General features: G+C 52.5%; 1 protein-coding gene across 1 annotated transcript; it reads right to left on the bottom strand.

The window, feature by feature from the left end:
• Nucleotides 1-267: 267 nt before the first annotated feature.
• Nucleotides 268-9,613, bottom strand: LOC141124165 (E3 ubiquitin/ISG15 ligase TRIM25-like). Its single transcript, XM_073612243.1, has 2 exons — nt 9,482-9,613; nt 268-2,267 (listed from the first exon to the last, which is right to left on the bottom strand). Exon 2 carries the CDS (start codon nt 2,263-2,265, stop codon nt 691-693), a length of 1,575 nt encoding a protein of 524 aa, XP_073468344.1. The 5' UTR covers nt 2,266-2,267; nt 9,482-9,613; the 3' UTR covers nt 268-690.
• Between the last annotated feature and the right edge of the window lie 828 nt (nt 9,614-10,441).

The following is a 10,441-nucleotide window of genomic DNA, read 5'->3' as shown; positions in this document are numbered from 1 at the left end:
GATCCCATTGGTTTTGCAGAAAAGCCTCTTCCCTTCAGAGGTTTGCCGCCCTCCAACCTATGACCAATTTTAAGACATATAGCTACCCTGTTTCCCCGAAAATAAGACCTAGCGTGACTGTCAGTGATGGCTGCAATATAAGCCCTACCCCCCAAATAAGCCCTACCCTGTTTCCCAGAAAATAAGCCCTACCCTCAAAATAAGACCTACAAGGACTTTAACTAGGGCTTATTTGGGGGGTAGGGCTTATATTGCAGCTATCACCGTCAATCTCGCTAGGTCTTATTTTCGGGGAAACAGGGTATAAGTCAATTTATAGAATGATTTTTGAAGTCAATCACCATAATCAGTAAGTAGTAGAGAGAAAAAATTCTGAATGTAATTCTGAAAGTTCTGAATTCTGAATGTAAATCTGATCATGAAGCCACTGTTTTAATCCGATAAAATATGTTATAAATATGTAAAATAAATATATATATAAATATATAAAATATGCAAAATATGTTTTGAATGAGATCCCTCTTCTTTGTGATGTTCAAACACTTGAATAATTTCTCACATGGCACTATTAATATCTACAGTTTTTATGCAGTGCATTTTAGAGGCGTTTTGCATGTATTTCCAATCATCCCCATGAAAAGTGCGTTTTTCATTGGAAACCTCACCAAGGACGTTTGAATGTATGTCTATCTACTGCTTCCGCCCACATACCCTAACAAAACCCTCCCATACTCCCAATACAGCATATAGGGGCTCGGTGAAGGTGGCCGTGAAGGTGTGGAGGTGTCTAATTGTACCACACACGGAATAGAAGGAAATCTGTCCACCCTCGTAATCCAGAAAGATCCTGACTCTGTCACTGGAGGCGTATTCGGGTAAGTTTATCACTTTACGGTTATGTACCACTGCATACTCATTCTTATTCCTGAAAAGTCCCCAGGACTTATTATTTCTTCCAATCCATGAATAATCCGTTCCCTTCCTCTCCATACTGGGGTAACACATTCCAACCCTCCAGCTAATTGATCCCCCGACGTCCACTTCCCAATAATGTTGCCCCGAGGTAAAGCGTTGGCCGCTCAACACATGAAATGCAGACTGAAATCTTGCTGGTGTTTCTGGGCGATTCTGGCCAATTTTTAACCGGGATGCTGCTTTCTTGTCCACGGATATAAGTAGATTATTATGAGCTGTGTTTACATCCAATAATACGTCTGCAGCTTCCTGTACATAGAAGCAGACATTTATGCCTTTTATTGTATCCAGTAAAGTGTTGGACATGTGGTTAATCCAAGCAACATCCAGAAGCCCTCCATCATGGAGCTGTGCGTCGTGTCTCTTTAGATTCTCGTTATCTCCATCGTCACACAAGTAGCCTATGTTGGATCTCTGTAGGATAGTCATTGGGTCCTTCGTTTTACACAGCTCCTCAATGAGACCCATCTTCCTGGACAACTCATCCTTCTTTTTTTCCAGCTTCTTAATCATATCCGACATAGAGCCTGAGACCTGTTCTACCTTCCCGGAGATATCACTTAGGATTCTCCTCTCCAGGTCATCCAGCCGTCTCTTAAGGTCTCCAAACAGGACGGTGATTCTCTCCGTGTCACCAGCTGCTTTTCCTTGTACTTTTCTCTTGAGCTCCTGCAGACTCTGGACTCTTTTCTCAGCCTCCCCTTTCTTTGTAGCCAATTTATGAAGAACATTGGCTAGAAAATTCTTCTTTGTTTCAAAGGCCTCATCCAGTGACTCCGTCTGGTGACCTTTGTGCTCCCCAATCAGACAATACACACAGACACAGGTGGAGTCTTCCTTGCAGTAATACTCCAGAATCTTTTTATGAAGGGAACATTTCCTGTTCTCCGGAGAAGCGGTGGGGTCAGTTATAATGTGTTCTGGTGACTTGCTGTGGACTCTCAGATGATTATCACACAGAGAAGCTTCACACAGCTGACAGGATTTAACAGCAGATACAGGAGTGTGGATACAGTAAGTACAGAAGACCCCGGACTCCTTATTGGGAGGAGTAGACTGGAAATTCTCCAAAATGTTACGCAGTGTTATGTTCCTGTGCAGTGCAGGCCGCTCCTGGAACGCCTCTCTACATTCGGGACAGGAGTAAATTCCAGACCACCTCTGTGTGTCCAGCACTTGATCAATACACTCCCGGCAGAAGTTGTGTCCACATTTCAGCATTACAGGATCCATATAAATGCTCAGACAGACGGAACATTCCAGCTCCTTCATCAGATCAGCAGACGCCATCTCTGTAAGCAAAATTAGAAATTAAAGTTTCGGACACTCAAGAAGAATACAGTGTTTTCAGGCTTTGTAATGTCAAAGGACATGAAAAAATACATAAGAATATAGTGCATAAAATGTAAATATCTTAGAAAAAAAGTAAAGGTTAAACTAGGGTTACCATCTGTGTCTGTTTGTTTTAGGACAGTCCCTATTGTGAGGATTCTGTACCTTCAAAATGGGCGTCTCTGGAATCATCCTCAAAACCCTGTCAGTCCAAAGGCTGCCTGCACATACAGTTGATGTAAATGATGCACAGGCGCCTCCTTTTTTAAATGAACGCTTGCGCAGTGCGGCTGTTGAGTTGGGGCTCAGTGCTCCGCAAGGTTTATGCTGTACTGCTATGGTCCTGGGGATGATTCCACAATATAAATTCTGTTATACTCATTTTCTAAAGCAGCCTGAGGGTTACCTCCTTCCTCCTGACCTGACCTGTGCTTTCTCTGCATGACTTATTCCTGACCTGATCTCTGTCTCTCTGCATTACTTACTCCTGACCAGGGCAGCCATCAGAAATTGTGGGGCCCCTTATACAGCTTTAGGCCTGGGCCCCCCCCCGAGCCTGACCACCAACATTCCCCAGGGTCCTGCCCACTGGCCGTCCCACCAAATCTGTCAACTAACCTTCCTACCAAGTCCTTCAGTGCCTCAGTCCCCTCACCCCTGTACGCTCTCAGCCCCCCTCACACCTGTACGCTCTCAGCCCCCCTCACACCTGTACGCTCTCAGCCCCCCTCACACCTGTACGCTCTCAGCCCCCCTCACACCTGTACGCTCTCAGCCTCCCCTCACACTTGTACGCTCTCAGCCCCCTCACCCCTGTATGCTCTCAGCCCCCCTCACACCTGTACGCTCTCAGCCCCCCTCACACCTGCACGCTCTCAGCCCCTTCCCCACACATGTACGCTTTCAGCCTCCCCTCACACCTGTACGCTCTCAGCTCCCCTCACACCTGTACGCTCTCAGCCTCCCCTCACACCTGTACGCTCTCAGCCCCCCTCACACCTGTACGCTCTCAGCCCCCTCACACCTGTACGCTTTCAGCCCCCTCACACCTATATGCTCTCAGCCCCCTCACACCTGTACGCTCTCAGCCCCCTCTCACAACTGTACGCTCTCAGCCCCCGTCACACCTGTACGCTCCCAGCGCCACTCACATGTGTATATATGACATGCACATACACACACACACAGGCATGTATATACACGCTCTCAGCCCCCTCACACCTGTACGCTCTCAGCCCCATCACACCTGTACACTCTCAGCCCCTTCCCCACACCTGTACGCTCTCAGCCTCCCCTCACACCTGTACGCTCTCAGCCCCCCTCACACCTGTACGCTCTCAGCCCCCCTCACACCTGTACGCTCTCAGCCCCCTCACACCTGTACGCTCTCAGCCCCCATCACACCTGTACGCTCTCAGCCCCCCTCACACCTGTGCGCTCTCAGCCCCCTCACACCTGTATGCTCTCAGCCCCCCTCACACCTGTACGCTCTCAGCCCCCCTCACACCTGTACACTCTCAGCCCCCTCTCACAACTGTACGCTCTCAGCCCCCGTCACACCTGTACGCTCCCAGCACCACTCACACCTGTATGCTCTCAGCCCCCCCTCACACCTGTATGCTCTCAGCCCCCCGCACACCTGTACGCTCCCAGCACCACTCACATGTGTATATATGACATGCACATACACACACACACACACACACAGGCATGTATATACACGCTCTCAGCCCCCTCACACCTGTACGCTCTCAGCCCCGTCACACCTGTACACTCTCAGCCCCTTCCCCACACCTGTACGCTCTCAGCCCCCTCACCCCTGTACGCTCTCAGCCCCCCTCACACCTGTATGCTCTCAGCCCCCTCACACCTGCACGCTCTCAGCCCCTTCCCCACCACTGTATGCTTTCAGCCTCCCCTCACACCTGTACGCTCTCAGCCCCCCTCACACCTGTACGCTCTCAGCCCCCTCACACCTGTACGCTCTCAGCCTCCCCTCACACCTGTACGCTCTCAGCCCCCTCACACCTGTACGCTCTCAGTCCCCCTCACACCTGTACGCTCTCAGCCTCCCCTCACACCTGTACGCTCTCAGCCCCCCTCACACCTGTACGCTCTCAGTCCCCCTCACACCTGTACGCTCTCAGCCCCCTCACACCTGTACGCTCTCAGCCCCCCTCACACCTGTACGCTCTCAGTCCCCCTCACACCTGTACGCTCTCAGCCTCCCCTCACACCTGTACGCTCTCAGTCCCCCTCACACCTGTACGCTCTCAGTCCCCCTCACACCTGTACGCTCTCAGCCTCCCCTCACACCTGTACGCTCTCAGCCCCCCTCACACCTGTACGCTCTCAGCCCCCTCACACCTGTACGCTCTCAGTCCCCCTCACACCTGTACGCTCTCAGCCCCCTCACACCTGTACGCTCTCAGTCCCCCTCACACCTGTACGCTCTCAGCCCCCTCACACCTGTACGCTCTCAGCCCCCGTCACACCTGTACGCTCTCAGCCCCCCTCACACCTGTACGCTCTCAGCCCCCTCACACCTGTATGCTCTCAGCTCCCCTCACACCTGTACGCTCTCAGCCCCCCTCACACCTGTACGCTCTCAGCTCCCTCTCACAACTGTACGCTCTCAGCCCTCATCACACCTGTACGCTCCCAGCACCACTCACACCTGTACGCTCTCAGTCCCCCTCACACCTGTACGCTCTCAGCCCCCTCACACTTGTACGCTCTCAGCCCCCTCACACCTGTACGCTCTCAGCCCCCTCACACCTGTACCCTCTCCGCCCCCCTCACACCTGTACGCTATCAGCCCCCCTCACACCTGTACGCTCTCAGCCCCCCTCACATCTGTACGCTCTCAGCACCCTCACACCTGTACGCTCTCAGCCCCCTCTCACAACTGTACGCTCTCAGCCCCCGTCACACCTGTACGCTCCCAGCACCACTCACACCTGTATGCTCTCAGCCCCTCCTCACACCTGTATGCTCTCAGCCCCCCGCACACCTGTACGCTCCCAGCACCACTCACATGTGTATATATGACATGCACATACACACACACACACACACAGGCATGTATATACACGCTCTCAGCCCCCTCACACCTGTAGGCTCTCAGCCCCGTCACACCTGTACACTCTCAGCCCCTTCCCCACACCTGTACGCTCTCAGCCCCCTCACCCCTGTACGCTCTCAGCCCCCCTCACACCTGTACGCTCTCAGCCCCCTCACACCTGCACGCTCTCAGCCCCTTCCCCACCCCTGTACGCTTTCAGCCTCCCCTCACACCTGTACGCTCTCAGCCCCCCTCACACCTGTACGCTCTCAGCCCCCTCACACCTGTACGCTCTCAGCCTCCCCTCACACCTGTACGCTCTCAGCCCCCTCACACCTGTACACTCTCAGTCCCCCTCACACCTGTACGCTCTCAGCCTCCCCTCACACCTGTACGCTCTCAGCCCCCCTCACACCTGTACGCTCTCAGTCCCCCTCACACCTGTACGCTCTCAGCCCCCTCACACCTGTACGCTCTCAGCCTCCCCTCACACCTGTACGCTCTCAGTCCCCCTCACACCTGTACGCTCTCAGTCCCCCTCACACCTGTACGCTCTCAGCCTCCCCTCACACCTGTACGCTCTCAGCCCCCCTCACACCTGTACGCTCTCAGCCCCCCTCACACCTGTACGCTCTCAGTCCCCCTCACACCTGTACGCTCTCAGCCCCCTCACACCTGTACGCTCTCAGCCCCCATCACACCTGTACGCTCTCAGCCCCCCTCACACCTGTACGCTCTCAGCCCCCTCACACCTGTATGCTCTCAGCTCCCCTCACACCTGTACGCTCTCAGCCCCCCTCACACCTGTACGCTCTCAGCCCCCTCTCACAACTGTACGCTCTCAGCCCCTGTCACACCTGTACGCTCCCAGCACCACTCACACCTGTACGCTCTCAGTCCCCCTCACACCTGTACGCTCTCAGCCCCCTCACACTTGTACGCTCTCAGTCCCCTTCACACCTGTACGCTCTCAGCCCCCTCACACTTGTACGCTCTCAGCCCCCTCACACCTGTACGCTCTCAGCCCCCTCACACCTGTACCCTCTCAGCCCCCCTCACACCTGTATGCTCTCAGCCCCTCCTCACACCTGTATGCTCTCAGCCCCCCGCACACCTGTACGCTCCCAGCACCACTCACATGTGTATATATGACATGCACATACACACACACACACACACAGGCATGTATATACACGCTCTCAGCCCCCTCACACCTGTAGGCTCTCAGCCCCGTCACACCTGTACACTCTCAGCCCCTTCCCCACACCTGTACGCTCTCAGCCCCCTCACCCCTGTACGCTCTCAGCCCCCCTCACACCTGTACGCTCTCAGCCCCCTCACACCTGCACGCTCTCAGCCCCTTCCCCACCCCTGTACGCTTTCAGCCTCCCCTCACACCTGTACGCTCTCAGCCCCCCTCACACCTGTACGCTCTCAGCCCCCTCACACCTGTACGCTCTCAGCCTCCCCTCACACCTGTACGCTCTCAGCCCCCTCACACCTGTACACTCTCAGTCCCCCTCACACCTGTACGCTCTCAGCCTCCCCTCACACCTGTACGCTCTCAGCCCCCCTCACACCTGTACGCTCTCAGTCCCCCTCACACCTGTACGCTCTCAGCCCCCTCACACCTGTACGCTCTCAGCCTCCCCTCACACCTGTACGCTCTCAGTCCCCCTCACACCTGTACGCTCTCAGTCCCCCTCACACCTGTACGCTCTCAGCCTCCCCTCACACCTGTACGCTCTCAGCCCCCCTCACACCTGTACGCTCTCAGCCCCCCTCACACCTGTACGCTCTCAGTCCCCCTCACACCTGTACGCTCTCAGCCCCCTCACACCTGTACGCTCTCAGCCCCCATCACACCTGTACGCTCTCAGCCCCCCTCACACCTGTACGCTCTCAGCCCCCTCACACCTGTATGCTCTCAGCTCCCCTCACACCTGTACGCTCTCAGCCCCCCTCACACCTGTACGCTCTCAGCCCCCTCTCACAACTGTACGCTCTCAGCCCCTGTCACACCTGTACGCTCCCAGCACCACTCACACCTGTACGCTCTCAGTCCCCCTCACACCTGTACGCTCTCAGCCCCCTCACACTTGTACGCTCTCAGTCCCCTTCACACCTGTACGCTCTCAGCCCCCTCACACTTGTACGCTCTCAGCCCCCTCACACCTGTACGCTCTCAGCCCCCTCACACCTGTATCCTCTCAGCCCCCCTCACACCTGTACGCTCTCAGCCCCCTCACACCTGTACGCTCTCAGCCCCCCTCACATCTGTACGCTCTCAGCACCCTCACACCTGTATGCTCTCAGCCCCCCTCACACCTGTATGCTCTCAGTCCCCCCTCACACCTGTACGCTCTCAGCCCCCTCACACCTGTACGCTCTCAGCCCCCCTCCCACCTGTACGCTCTCAGCCCCCCCTCACATCTGTACGCTCTCAGCACCCTCACACCTGTATGCTCTCAGCCCCCCTCACACTTGTACGCTCTCAGCCTCCCCTCACACCTGTACGCTCTCAGCCTTCCCCACACCTGTACGCTCTCAGCACCCTCACACCTGTATGCTCTCAGCCCCCCTCACACTTGTACGCTCTCAGCCCCCCTCACACCTGTATGCTCCCAGCACCACTCACATGTGTATATATATGACATGCACATACACACACACACACACACACACACAGGCATGTATATACACACAAGACATGTACACATACAGAGATATGTACACACACAGGCATGTATACACAGAGGACATGTACACACACAAGACATGTACACACACAGACATGTACACACACAAGACATGTACACACACAGACATGTACACACACAAGACATGTACACACACAGGCATGTATACACACAGACATGTACACACACAAGATATGTACATACAGGCATGTACACACAGGTATGTACACACAGGTATGTACACACAGGTATGTACACACACAAGACATGTACACAGACACACACACAGCCCCCCCCCCTGCACAGCAGCCCTTCCACCTACCAGTGCCACACAGTGCCACCCATCAATGCCATCTAACAGTGCCACCTATCAGTGCCCACAGTGCTACCTATCAATATCACCAATCAGTGCCTCATCAACAGTGCTGCCCATCAGTGTCCCCTACCATTGCCCATCAGTGTGCCCTACCAGTGCCCACAGCCCCAACCATCAATGCCATCTATCAGTGCCCACAGTGCCACCTATCAGTGCCCACAGTGCCACCTATCAATGTCACCAATCAGTGCTTCATCAACAGTGCTGCCCATCAGTGTCCCCTACCATTGCCCATCAGTGTCACCTACCAGTGCCCATCAGTGCCATCTATCACTATTACATATCAGTAACACCCATCAGTGCCACCCATCAGGGCCCATCAGTGCCATCTTATCAGTGGCCATCACTGCCACCTTACCTGTGCCTATCAGTGCCGCCTTATCTGTGCCTATCAGTGCCCATCAGTGCTGCCTCATCAGCGCATATCAATGAAGGAGAAAAATTACCTGTTTGCAAAATTTTATAACAAACTATGAAACATGATTTTTTTTTTCAAAATGTTCCATCTTTTTTTGTTTGTTTAGCAAAAAATAAAAACCCCAGCTGTGATTAAATACCACCGAAAGAAGGCTCTATTTGTGTGAAGAAAATGATAAAAATGTCATTTGGGTACAGTGTAGCACGACTGCGCAATTCTCATTCAAAGTGCGACAGCGCTGAAAGCTGAAAATTGGTCTGGGCAGGAGGGGGGTTTTAGGTCGGATTCACACCTATGGCATTTTTAGTGCTTTTTGCATTTTGCACTACAGAACGTGTTCCATAGGAAACCATGGTAAATGGACTGTAGTGCAAATCTGCAAAATGCAAAAAGCACTAAAAAATGCCATAAGTGTGAATCCAGCCTTACTGCCCGGTAAGCAAGTGGTTAAATAAATTGCTGGGTCTTGAAAGTTATATAATTGTACTCTATGTGACTACAGCATAGACACATCTAACAGCACAAAAATGTAAAAAAAAAAAAAAATAGAAAGAAAGTATAATGATTGTATACATTTGTATCTTTTATCGCATTTTATACAAGCAGTAAATACATACCTCCGGAAGACAGGTCACACCAGTGTTAGTGAATGCAGCAAAGGAGAGCGAATTCCTTCCTTCCTTCCTTCCTTCCTTCCTTCCTTCCTGGCAATTCTAAATAGAAGAAAAGGCGCGCAAGTTTGAAGGGAGGAGGAGATTCGGAGCACGGGACTAAGCGAGGAGGGGAGGGAGAGGTTTACAGAGGAGAGATGTGTACACGTAGTAATACATAGAGGAAGGGACACAGAGAGCAGAGAGATCACCCAACACATTTACAATGAGAATAAAGACAATGAACAAGGATATACTCACCGGGAGGGACAGAACAAGACCAGAGAAAAAGAAGAGAGATCTCTCCACACATTTTAAAAAAAGAAGTAATAATAATAATACATGAAAAAAGAATTATGTATGAGAGTATACAATTAACTTTTAATGCCGCGTACACACGGTCAGATTTTCCGACGGAGAAAGTTCGATGGGAGCTTGTTGTCGGAAATTTCCGACCGTGTGTAGGCTCCATCGGACATTTTCAGTCGGAATTTCCGACAAACAAAATTTGAGATCCGGATCTCAAATTTTCCGACAACAAAATCCGTTGTCGTAAATTCCGATCATGTGTGTACACAATTCCGACGCACAAAATTCCATGGTCCCAGTGTCACCAAGATGAGTGTAATGCCCCGTACACACGGTCGGATTTTCCGATGGAAAATGTCCGATCGGAGCGTGTTGTCGGAAATTCCGACTGTGTGTGGGCTCCATCGGACATTTTCCATCGGATTTTCCGACACACAAAGTTGGAGAGCAGGAGATAAAATTTTCCGACAACAAAATCCGTTGTCGGAAATTCCGATCGTGTGTACACAAATCCGACGGACAAAGTGCCACGCATGCTCAGAATAAATAAAGAGATGAAAGCTATTGGCTACTGCCCTGTTTATAGTCCCGACGTACGTGTTTTACGTCACCGCGTTT

Source organism: Aquarana catesbeiana, linkage group LG01 (genome assembly GCF_042186555.1).
Source record: "Aquarana catesbeiana isolate 2022-GZ linkage group LG01, ASM4218655v1, whole genome shotgun sequence".
In the NCBI taxonomy this organism is placed as follows: domain Eukaryota; kingdom Metazoa; phylum Chordata; class Amphibia; order Anura; family Ranidae; genus Aquarana; species Aquarana catesbeiana.
This window is presented reverse-complemented; position numbering and strand designations above follow the sequence as displayed.

Coding starts and splice junctions, on each gene's coding strand:
- LOC141124165 (XM_073612243.1), bottom strand. CDS start 2,265: ATGGCGTCTGCTGATCTGATGAAGGAGCTGGAATGTTCCGTCTGTCTG.